Below are 12,389 nucleotides of genomic sequence, written 5' to 3' on the forward strand. Positions count from 1 at the left end.
ACCAGCATTAACTGCTAAATTCACAATCTATTTCAATATGAGCCATGAAAATGGTACATAAGTGTGTAGGCAGAAATGTAACAGATTCTGCTGTTTGTCATGGGAAACGAAAAGAAAAGAAGGTGAAGTTCAAGTAAGAGCAAATACCATGTGCGCAAGATTACTCTTGTGCTCTTGATAACTCATCTGTCTTAATCTAATTTATTTTGCAACAAACCACTGTGATAAATCTCAGTTCATAGCACTGCCCATCACTACTTCTGTGGATCTTTCCTGAAGAACTACTTTGTGTAAATTAATTACTGCCTGCAACTGTATTGTGCAGATTCCTTGTTTGTTCAGCCCAATTAGGCATGCTTTCTTGTAAAGTGTCATAGCACACTGTTTCTTCTTACCAAGAAAATACAACTGTCACTCTGTCAAATAACTGTTTTCTCCCACTATCAAAAGAAAAAAGCAAAACAAAGGATCAGTTTCAGACCAATAAAAGTACCCCAGGAAGTTGGCTGGAGGCAATTAATTACTTGTCAACATCTCCCTCAGATCTGCATAAAAAGGTACCTGTTTGGTTTTGCTCTGCTCCTTATATTGCACTACTCTACTCCTTTCCCAACAACATCCATCAGCCTGGCATCTGAATGCCTGCTAGATATTGGTATATCAGGCCTGCTCAATCAGGTTCTCCACTGTGATAATTCAGCATGACCCATCTGAAACTATATAGTGTTTTTTCTGATTTGTGCTGTATTGAGTGCCTTGCTGCTTACCTTGGTCACAGAGAGAGGAGCACAAGTGTGCATTTCTCTGTGTGTGAGCTGATGATGGCTGTTAGAGTACAGATGTGCTTTTCACCAGTCAGTCACACACAGTGGCAGATGTGAAAACCCAGAGGCATACCCAGACAGAGCCATATAATCTTTAAGCCCAGAACGAGCAGTGTGTGCACGTATATAGGCTTATGTGCAGGAATACATGTAGGGATATGAAAACCACATATCACGTCTAACCATGTGTGGACACAATCCAAATGTCCTTACAGTTGTCTCTAGCAAGGCTACTTTCTTGCTCTTTCTTTCCCAGCTGCAGGGGCATAGAGATTTAAAAGTGCACAGCAGGGAAACAGTCTGCTCTAGGGGATGCTCCTCTAGGTGCTGATGGATTGCATACGGGAGCAGACCCATTAGCCCTGGCCCCATCAATTCAGGAAAAGACAGAGGCTTGCCAGCGTTTGGTTGCTGGCAGCACACTTCTATCACATGGCCTTTGACAGGTCACCGCTCCCCTCCCTGGGGAGAGCAGATACATAATGCAGGAATGCGCAGTCACTGGAGGGCTCATGTGGTTCTCATCAGCATCCCAGCCCTCAGCGGGTGGGACTGCTCTCACACACATAGCTTTGCAGTGTGTCAGCACCCCTGCATGAAGCCAATAGCCTGGCTCTGCTCGTCCTCCTCAGCTGGCCTGTGTTGGTAGAGTTTACAGCAGGTCAGATGTTGTGTCTCCTCAAGTCACATACTGACAGAAGCACTTGCTTACTTGCTGGATTGTCTCTCCTCCAGGGTATCTCTTCAGTTTCTCACTTTGATTTTTCTGGCCAGCTTTTCCTTCTCTGCCCTGTTAGGATGATCTGAGTGTGCTATTTACCCCACCTCCATATCTGCCTTCTGGCCTGGGAAGGAGCACATTGAGCTTTAGCACTCAGAGCCACAGACTGAATACAAAAGAGTCCAGCCCTGAATACAAAAAGTTGTAGTGCACATTACTCAGAGTAACTTTGTGGTGCTTTGTCTTGATGGCCTCTTACTGTAGTGAACGCTGTCTACACAAAAGATTTTAGAAAATACACCTTTCTTTTTTTGCTCATCAAGATGTTCCTGTTGCTTGTGAACCTTTTGCTACACTCTCACCATTTATTTTATTCTTTTAAATAAAGTGCAACTTGAATTTTTGTTTGGAAGTCACCATAAAAGTGATCAAAGAAAGGTTCATTCAGAGAGAAATTGAGATTTTTAGTGAACTGAATCATCTGCTGAAAAGCTGAGGTGGCCAAGCACTCTGAGGCTCTCCATTTCCTTTCACCGTCCACACTGAGAAAGGAAGGCACTTCAACCCTGACACTTTGCTGTGTATCTGCTGGTTTGGCTGGGGCTCTGAATCAGTTCCTAACATGTCAGTGGGCCATGGCCTGAGGATGCAGGTGGGCACAGAGGAGCAGAGATGGCAGAGCACGCAGGGTTGGTGCAGGTTGGTGCATGTGAACTCTGAGGCAGAGTGCTTGCAGATACACTTCCCAAAGAAGACTCACATTCAGGTTGCCCATGCTCTCACCTCAATGATATAGTCTTTTCCATCTTTGCTGTGGACAGCTTTGACAGCACAGATATCCAGACCTCCAAACATTTCTGCGCAGGCATCTGCCCAGAGTCGGTACCTGCAGAAACCACAAGGGCATGGCCTAGGATTAGCTGTCCTTGGGTAGTCCACCAAAACCAGCCACCCACCCTGCTGCCCATAGGAACACAAAGTGATTTGGGAGCCCTTATTACAAGCTGTCCTTCATGTGTTTTGCTGGGTCCTTGACTCCCTGTCTTGACTCCCACTCGCAGGGGATGGAGTAAAAAAAATAATCTTGCCTAAAGTTTCCCTTCATTTCAGATTGATTCAATCCTGCCCTCAAAGCCACCTTAAAATGTTTCTCTCCCTCCTTGGTATTTACATCAGATCTCCAGTTGGTTGTCATTCAGCCAAGCTATAAATATTTAGCTCATTTAATCTCCCAGTAGTGTTGGCCCCTCAGCGTTTGTATTGGCTTTGCCTGAAAGCCCTCCATTATGCAGGCAGCTTTCTCCTGATAAGATGTCCTGGACATTAGGACTGGAATAAGATCAGAAAGTGAGTGTTGAATTTAGCAAGGAGTAGCCATCCCCTCTCTGATCTGTAATGCAGTAGCTCCTGCATTTTACAATTTACTTTCAATTTTATCCTTTCACAGTCTCCTGCTTCCTTCTATCCCTTGGGTGTTGTTCCTAGTCAGGCAGTCTCATCACTCAGACCAGGCACTATTTGTTGGAGGGAGACCTTCAGGCTGCAGCACTTTTCCCTATCCATCCCAGGATGGGGATGTGAGCTGGTGGTCCCCTAGCTATCCTGGAGTCAGAGGAAGAGAGAGAATGACAAGAGGCATGTTATGGGGGGACCACATCCCCCCACTGCAAATGAGGAGGGAATGAGGCAGCTTGGTTTTATTTCCTGTGCAGCTGTGCCGTGGTCCTGGCCATTGAAATAAAAATAATAATCTCAGAACAGCAGATCTGTAAGCAAGGCTATGACATGATGCAGAGAGGGGAGGGAAGGCCACGGTCTCATGAAAACACTGACATTTTGCAGACCCTACAGGGACTGAAGAAAGAGCTGTTCTGGCTAAAGAACAAACTTATGTCCTTGAAGACAGCCAGAGTCCCCATATCTTGACAATATAATGATGAACTTGTGTGAACACACTGTCTCTGGGAAGAAGAAAAATTATGACTTATATGACTATTGGTGCTCTTTTATGCCTAATGAGGAGACCAAGTGTGTTCACCCTGGACCCCCAAGGAAGACAGTGTATGAGGAGGCATCAGTAGCATAAGAAGGAGAAGAATTATGGACTGCATGAGTCAGGCATGAGGCACAGAGAGCACCCCTCATGCACTGCTGTGACCCAGCATCCAGGGGCACCATTGTGGAAACCACCTCTCTTCCTGAGGAACACCTCTTGGCGTCTGGGCACAGCAGCCAGGGAATTGTTGGTCACACCAGAGACTCTGATGGCTGCACATCTTCAATGTTTGTTGGCCATAGGTGAGCACTGGGAGCATCAGGGCTGCTGGGTTGTAATAGGAGCATTATAAGGAAGGAGATCATATTTATGCATGTGCACTAGGTGTTGCATTTTCAGATGATTTACTGTTATTTCTGCATTACCTGAACATTTAAATTCTTTGTACTTATGTTCAGTACAGTAGGTACTTCAGGTTGCTCCTACTCATCAGAGCATTTGAGCACATTCTTGCCTTGTTTAATGCACTGGCAACTCACAGATTTCAACAGGGTTTGTTGCATTTATGGCTGAATAAGACTGGAGTGGTTATTTGTGGTACAATTAACAAAACAAACCTTCAAAATGCAGTGTTGCAGGCTGGCAGGAATCTGGCTTTCAGTCCTACAACACTGCAATAAGGTAATGTCTACCCTTCACGTGTCTAGCTTCAGCTGTGTTATAAAGAGCCAGGATGCATCATTATGTCCACTTCCCACAGTACTATTAGGGTCTTGCAGAGTCACCTTCAGCATCTGATTTGGGGGTTGGCTTCCCTGTTTCACAGAACTAAGGGTGCAGAAGGGACCTTAGATGGCTGCCTGCACAACTCTTGTGCTCCAAGAGGAGACATTTCTTTTATCTGGTCTGAAAGAGGACAGAGATTTGCTATCGCCTTCAGAGTATCAATTTCTGTGCTATGCTATCCTTATTTTAGGAAAATACAGGAAATGTTCAAAGGAACCTTTTAAGCTATAATTTATTTCTTACAGTATTATACTTGTAATGTAAGTAATGAGAAATGCCTATATCATATATTTAAAGACCCTATGCTTTTTCATTTTTTTCATCTTTAGAATGAAGAGATGTTCAGCTTGTGGGCAACTTCTTCCAGGTCTGTAACATTTAATGAAGGAGAGTGAACATCTGCACTGCAGGCAGGATAAGCTACAACTCTACTGGAAATATATCAGTGGTCTGCTAACTGAAAAAGGTGGAAAACTGCATAGAACTTGTTGCATGTTTTTCTCAACATTTCATTAGGTTTTCTCTGAATGTTCTTTTTATTGTTCTTTGGACTTTCTCCAGCTCCTTGCTATTTCTCTTCAATTGTGGTGCCCAAAACTGGACAGAGTCAGAATTAATCATGAACCTGACAAACGAGGTATAATCTCAAAAAATCTTAAATTCACTAAGGATGAATGCCTACATGTAATCTATGGATTTTATAAATCTATGAATGATCTACTTGGATGGGATGGAGAAAAGTGATGAGAACAAGTGTTAGTTCTGCAGGATAGGAGTTACAGCAAAGCATATTACCATGAGTCCACAGTGTTAGGCAGTTGCAGTATTAGCAAATATCACAGTGATTTGAATACGTGGAAGTAGCATTTGAAAATTTTAGTCTGTAAGATGCATGAGGGAATTCTTTCTGCTCTGTTCAACAGTGAGAAGACCTTAACTTAGACAGTGACCACTTTTGTGAGCCTAAAGCAAAAAAGTGCTTTCAGCACTTCAGCTGACAGGTTTTTTCCTGTTAAGCAGAAGAAAAATTCTTTTTCTGCCTCTAGTTAGTAATATACTTAGAATAACCTCATGTTACTTTGTGTTTTGTGCTTTGACCTTTCTGATTTTATCCCTACATGTTTGTACTGGTGTGCTTGACCTAGCATGCTGGTCTTGTTTCCTGTGGTTGCATTCACTAAAGATCTAATGATTTAGCAATGTTGGTTTCTAGCTGTACTTTCAGTCTGTTCTTCAAAATAGGACAGTTTGCCTTTGTGTTCTTAGTATTTTTTTAAGAAAACACTTGGTCTTTTAAAGTCTTTATCCAGCCTCCCAGGAGACGTCACTTACCAGTTCTCCCAATTGACCAAAGTCAGAAATACAATTCCTCCCTTCTAACCCAAGAATAGCTAATTCTGTCTTGAAACTCTTCCTTACCTCTCTGTCATTGCAATCTGTTCTAGCATCGCAGAACCTGTGTTTGCCTTCCAGTTTCCAGAGATGGAAGTCCTCCTAGGAAAACAAACCAAAAGCATAACCTGAACATGAAAATAGACTCCTGACCCATCCTCCTGCATACTGTAGTGCTCATTCTTGACTCTGTGCTTGTACAGGAGGGGATGAGGTGAGGTTTTTCCTCCCAGAAGCCTTTCCAAATCCTTCCTGAACAACACTCCATACAGGATATGTTGTTCAGACTCATGAAAAACTGACTGAGGATTTTAGGCAGAGAAACCTCCAAGGAATCTTGAGCACACATCAGGCTCTGTGAGTACTTTCTTTCTTTATACATTAGACCTAGCAGAGTTGAAATGTGTGTGAAAGATCTCTAGGTTAATCACCCTTGTGTTCTGCAATGGGTAGCATCCTCCATCCATGCAATAGAAGGTCTCCAGGCAAATATTTACTGAGCAGCTTCACAAAGTATCAGTTCTGACATTCTGGGTCTACCTAAATTTGATTTCAATTGTACTTCTGTGTCCACTTCAATTTGATTTCAGTGATACTGATGTCATAGAATATATTATCATACTGTCTTATCACTGACTTTTCACTGACTTTTCATTGTGGCTCGGTGTCTTTGGACTTGGAGAATTCCTTATTTCAAAATCTTTGGAGTTTCATTAGCTGCAACTGATAGTTATTTTCCAAAAAAGGTACTGTTGCTAGAAAATTCTGGGTTTCACCATCACTGTCAGGGGTGAAAATTTCCCTTTTCTTGACCTTGGAACCAAGGCAGACATTGGACAGCCTGCTCTGACAACACTCCAGATAACCCTTCCATAGTGCACAAGCCAGCACAAGTCAACAAGCTGACAGGATACATCCAGGAAGCCTCTCCACACTGAAAGAGATTTATGAGAGGAGTATGAGGTGTGATCCAACACTTCAATATGAGGTTGTGGGAGCCCTTGCTGCCAGTTCTCTCACATTTTCAGCAACATGTACAAAAGACACTGAATTTGCAAAACTACATTCAGCAGTGGTAATACTGATGTCCTGCTAGACTAAAACTTGAATCATTATAGCTGACTACCAAAGGCTCCCCTTTAATCTTGTGAGAGACACCCTAGAGTGCTTTTCCCAATTCTCCTCTAAACTGGCATGTTTAGTGGCTGTGAAATTGAGATTGTATTTGTGGCCATGTTTAATGGACTGGACTGGGGGGGCTGAAGGAGAGTGGTTACTGTGTTGAATAACTGTGTTTTCATGTAGTTGACTTTTTGGCCTGTTGCCTTCAACCAGCATCCATTCTGCTGCCCTACTTCCTAAGCAACAGATTGGATTCCTCCTCAGGTTTGGACTGTCATTAGCCCTGTGATGAACTGTAAGGTCAGTGCTCAGTCTTCAGCCTTTCTTTCTCTTTTAATATGGGATTCTTAGGATTATGTTTTTCAGTTCTGCAATGAGCAGAACCACTCTTTGCTAACATTTATTTTTAACAGAAAATTGCCCTGCAGGGGCAGAGGGCATCCAAAATCCCATTAGTACTTGTGGGAACTCCTGGAGTCTCATTAGTGACAAGATGATTTGACACTGGGGTTTAGAAAATGTACCTGGCATACCAAATGTAAGCAGCTGTGTTGTCCCTAAGAAAATTAAACCACAGTTTGACAGTTTTACAAGGAAATTTGACATGGGAAAGCTCCCAAAATAAGAACTCTGCTCAAGCCATTGGGCTGATTTGTTGCACTTGTTTATGCCTATCCAGTGTGAGCCAGTTTTCAGCATAAGATTTAAAATATATCTCTCTGCTGTATTCCTAACTTTCCTGTTAGGGAACCTTGCTGTTTTGAAACTGAAGAGTTTTGTTTGAAGCCCACTGGATCAGACACCAAACCCTACACCACAGCCTTTGTCAAGATCACTCTCTTCCAAGCAAGTCTGAGCAGTTCAGGAGTCAACTGTGCCCCCAGACTTACAGAATCACAGAGTCGCTGCATATTCTCAGTTGGAAGGGACTCAAAAGGATCATTGAGCCCAACTCCTGGCCCTGCACAGCACCATCCCCAAGAGTCATATCATGTGCCTGAGAGCATTGACCAAATGCTTATTGAACTCTGTCAGGCTTCGTGCTGTGACTGCTTCTCTGGGAAGCTGTTCCGGTGCCCAACCACCCCCTGGTGAAAAACCTTTTCCTAATGTCCAACCGAGACCTCGCCTGACACAATTTTAGGCCATTCCCTCAGGTTCTGTCACTTGTCTCCAGGGAGGAGAGATCAGTGCCTGCCCCTCCTCTTTCCCTCACAAGGAACTTGTAGACTAGGATGAGGCCTCCCCTCTGTCTCCTGTTCTTCAAGTCACCGAGTGACCCCAACTGTTCCTCATACAGCTTCTTTTCAATTTTCTTTTTTGTATTGTATGAAGTGAAAAAGGAGACTTAGGACAAAAAAAATTTCCTAAGGATGTCCTGCCTCAAACCCCATTTCTCTTAGGGATTGAAAGGCTTCCAACAATCCTAAACATCAGGGGCCACACAGTGTACAGTCAGTATCTTAAAGAGAAGGACCCCAGACTCCTAGAGATCAGTTGCTCAAACAGATTTGTGACCACAACACCTTCAGCATTGTTAGGAGAAGTGGATAAACGAGCAGATCAAGAGCTCTTGGTGTCCTATCTCAGTCTATAAGTAGCTCTAGTTTAGACACAGGTGATGTGCACATTGAACTGCTTTGGAGGTGACAAGTCAAAAATCCCAGTCATGAAACTACAAAGGAAGGGTATTACCCTCTTACTAAGAGCTGGTGGCAAGAATAGCCCATGTCTGAAAGTCAGTAGCTGCTGGCTTAATTCAAAGTGAACAATATTTCATGTGTCTAAACTGGAAACAATCCTGCTGTTTGCCTCCAGTTGGAGTAAGTATGGAAGCATAATTTCTGTCCCAATTTTCCCTTAACATGAACTGTTTTCATGTTTTCTCTTTACCAGTATTACAATGGCAGTCAAATACACTTGGTGTAATTTTAGGCATGTATCATATGCTGCTTATCTGCTGTTTTCAGACTGGCTCAAGGCGTGGACAAAGTAGGAGTTTGTTAGCAGTGTAAATCTGGAGTCACTGTTCTGAAGCCAATGGGAAACCAAACTGAAGCCTTGGGCCATAGGCTGGAAGGAAGTGCATTGAACATCTGGGGCAGGGAGGAATGCATGACTCACCCTGCAGCATCCTCCCTCTGTCAGATGCTTGGTGCAAAGTAAACATATTCTGGAGAATTTCAGTGCAGTCTTTTCTCAATAGAAAAGGGGTTTTTAAAGTCTATATGTGTGGGTGAAGGTATAAAATTACTGAATAGATTCCATGGCTCACAGATCAAAGCAAGTCACTTACTATGACGCTACTGCAGGTGCTGGAATTGCCTTTAAGGCTGAGATTTGCTAGCATGACTAATGGTTTTGAGTCTCCTATTTGGGACACCAGTGAGAGCTCTGATATTTTGGGTGCTTTTACCTCTGTCCTTGGACATAGTAGAGACTTATACCATAGAAAAAACCTATTTTGTCTAATGCTGGAGCGGAAGGAAGAGTCCCTGGTGGGACTGACTATACTGCTCTCCCAAGCTCACATCCATAAATGGCTCTCTCAATCTAACTCAACATCCTGGGTTAGCAAGTCACTGGGTGAATCTTGCTGTTTGCTTTCTTTGCTAATGAGCTTTATTTCTCATTAAGGTGTTCTCTGTTCATGTGAGTTTTCACATTAAAACATTTTTTCTTTAGCAAACAATTGTCTGTGCAGCTATACTCCCAAGTGGGATTAGGTCTTAGTGTGGCTCCTTTCTTTCCTCAATCATCTGGTGGTATTTCTGATCGCTGTTCTGGATGAGTGCATGGTGAGTGTGAATAATAAGTGAGAAGAGAGTTTGGTCAGGATAACTTGGCTTTTGTTTCAGTTAGAGGCAGTTGGGGAGCAGGCTCTGGAGCCAAGGCTGGGTGTGTTGGCAGGAACAGGGAATTTTAATTGATATTTTAAACCTTCTTTCCTTTGGCCAATTTGAGTCAGACTCTCTGAGATGTTAATGTAGTATTAGGCAACTGTGCTATTGTTGATCTGATTCAATTACAAATAAATTCTCTTTCATTGAGATCACATGAAGTAGGAAAGTGTCCCCCATGTCCTTCCTTCCCACGAAGAATGTAACTCAGTCATTATCTAGTTTTCTTAAACATCTCTGTGCTAGGAATCCAACTGGGAATTTTAGGCAGTTATAGTTGAAAAATATATGATTGTGTACATTTTAATATCTTGTTTAACTACGCTTTAGCAGAACTATGGCCTAGAGGTTTGCAGACATGGACCCAAAAGTCACAGTGTTGTGGGTGTTAGGTAACATATGCAATTTATCTGGCGACCTGAAGAACGTACTGCTGGAACTGACTACTTGTCCAGAATTCTGTGATTGGATAAGGAGCCTCTGGAGAAGCTGTGCTGTGTGGCTTTTTTCATTTACAGGTTTGTAGTAAGAAGAAACAGGTGTCTTACTGACTCATGTGGTTACATCTCTAATTGAGCATGGTGACTACTGAAGTTTGGCTGAATGCTTTTTGAGACTTTTAAACATGCCAGCATTGAAGATTGCTGTCATGCCACCTCCCTCACTGCACCACAGGGCAGGGAGGAGCTTTGGGGCACCCACAGAAATGTTTCACCTCCTGTCCCTCCTTTGTATGCATCAAGGAGCACACAAGTAAAATGCCCACAGAAACTCTGTGTGCTGCCCCAGCTGAGGCCGTTCATACCCGGTGCTCTGTGCCCCTCGTGTGATGTGGTGCTGTGATCTGCAGCTGGGGAGAGCATAGGGTGATGCTGTGGGCTGAAAGATGGAGTGCTGCTATGGCCTGGACACTGCAGGACTCCAGGAGTTGCAGCTAGTTCAATCTTCTTTATTTTTTTCTCCAGGTGGAAAGTGGGTGGGTTCAGCTTCCACTAGAGAGTACTTGGAGCTGGAGGACTTTGCTGGAAAAGATGAACCCTTCAATAACAGGATGGAGAGGTGATGGCCAAGCACAGTCATTATAGTGGGAATTAAGTGAATCTCAGAAAGAGACAGACAGAAACAATGACCTGACAGTGACTAATAGAGAAGATCATTGGGATCTGGGTTCAGAGGTGGGAGAAGAACAGCAGGGTTATTCTTCAAGGAAATGAAGTCAGCTACCCACTCCTTCCCAGAGCAGACACATCCATAGCCCTGCCTCCTCCCCGTCTCACTCTGGCATAGCCATGCACTCACATGTAAGCCTTGTAGTTGGTGCCAATTTTCTGGATTCGGATGTCGTATTTGGAGTCAATGAATGGCTCGGTGGTGGCATAGGTTTTTGCCATGGCTACTATGCTGGCCATGTCCCGGAAGTCGTGCTGGTTCTCAACTTTGACCTTGATTATCAAAATCCAGTGAAAAAGAGACAAGAGCAAAAAGAACATGAATACTTTGTGAGCAGAAGTCATCTCTGCACCTGAATAGCACAATGTTTATTATGAATAGCACAGTTTAACCCCCCCACAGACACAGCTGAGGACAGAGCAAGACTTCTGTGATTCAAAGAGAGAAGCTTCCCAGAGCAAACCAACCCAGACCAAATCCATCCCATTTTCCTTCCTCATGCACCAGCCCTGGTCATCCGGGCACCAGAGAGGCAGCTAGACCTTTTGCCCAAGAGGATCTTGCTAATGCTCTTTGCTTTTAGGATGCTTCAGAAAAATATTCAATCTCTTAAGAGCTATTACTTCATTCAGACTTTGCAACTGCTGTTTCCCATGTTGGGATGGATGAAAATAGAGTATTTTGGGCAGTCAGGAAATACAAACCAATTCCAGGAAATCAACATGAGAGCTGGTTGTCTGTCACCTCTAGCCTTCAGTTCCCTGGCTTTTCACATTAACCCACTCCAGACTTTCTTTGAGGAGCGTAGGTCTCTTGACAGAACATAAACTCTGAGGGAAAAGGATGTCTCTGGGGGAGTTTTTGACTCTTGGGGAGACTTGTGTGAGCATGAGGCAATGGGCATGTGGGTGGGACAGCTGGTTGGGTGTTAGACTTGAGTCTCACTTGGAAACAAATGAGCAGTTGAGACCTATGAGCTACAGTTTTTCTGAGAAGATGGCTTTTCACAGAGCTGTATTCAGTTATGGGAAAACCTCTGTATCTTAATTTAAAAAAAAGTTAAATGAGGAATGACCAAAACAGTAGAAATTCTATTGATTTACTCAAACCTCTACAAAAGCTCATTGATTTGGGAAAGCAAAACTGAACAAGCAGGTAACAAGAACATAGTGGACAACTTCACTCATATCTTTAACCATGGCCTTTAGTGTATTGGCAAACTCTTGTTTGGTGCATCACAGAAACCTGTACGAGTCTTGTTCCTTAGGGCTGGACGTTTGCAGGAAGGGTGGATTAATTTGTGGAAGAAAGACCATGACTGTATGAAAAGGATGAGCAAGTGAGTGACTTTTCTTCATGTTATTACCCTCACTTTGTCTTTTGGAGATGCTTTAAGACCACAGCTGGTGATTGCAGCCCTGCTTTGCTAAGCATGCATTGATGGGTGACAATCCAAGGGTGTCTTCTCCAGAAGAGTC

General features: G+C 43.4%; 1 protein-coding gene across 3 annotated transcripts in view; it reads right to left on the minus strand.

Moving 5' to 3' along the window:
* The window catches only part of SYN3 (synapsin III), a 176,002-nt gene that overhangs the window by 11,806 nt on the left and 151,807 nt on the right, over positions 1-12,389 (minus strand). For all 3 annotated transcript variants that reach the window (XM_058023337.1, XM_058023339.1, XM_058023338.1), the window contains exons 8-10: positions 11,041-11,183; positions 5,747-5,821; positions 2,329-2,431 (exon numbers count right to left, since the gene is read on the minus strand). In XM_058023337.1, coding sequence (XP_057879320.1) covers positions 2,329-2,431; positions 5,747-5,821; positions 11,041-11,183 — 321 coding nt within the window. The remainder of the gene's footprint in view (positions 1-2,328; positions 2,432-5,746; positions 5,822-11,040; positions 11,184-12,389) is intronic.

This window comes from Melospiza georgiana, chromosome 4 (genome assembly GCF_028018845.1).
Source record: "Melospiza georgiana isolate bMelGeo1 chromosome 4, bMelGeo1.pri, whole genome shotgun sequence".
Classification (NCBI taxonomy): domain Eukaryota; kingdom Metazoa; phylum Chordata; class Aves; order Passeriformes; family Passerellidae; genus Melospiza; species Melospiza georgiana.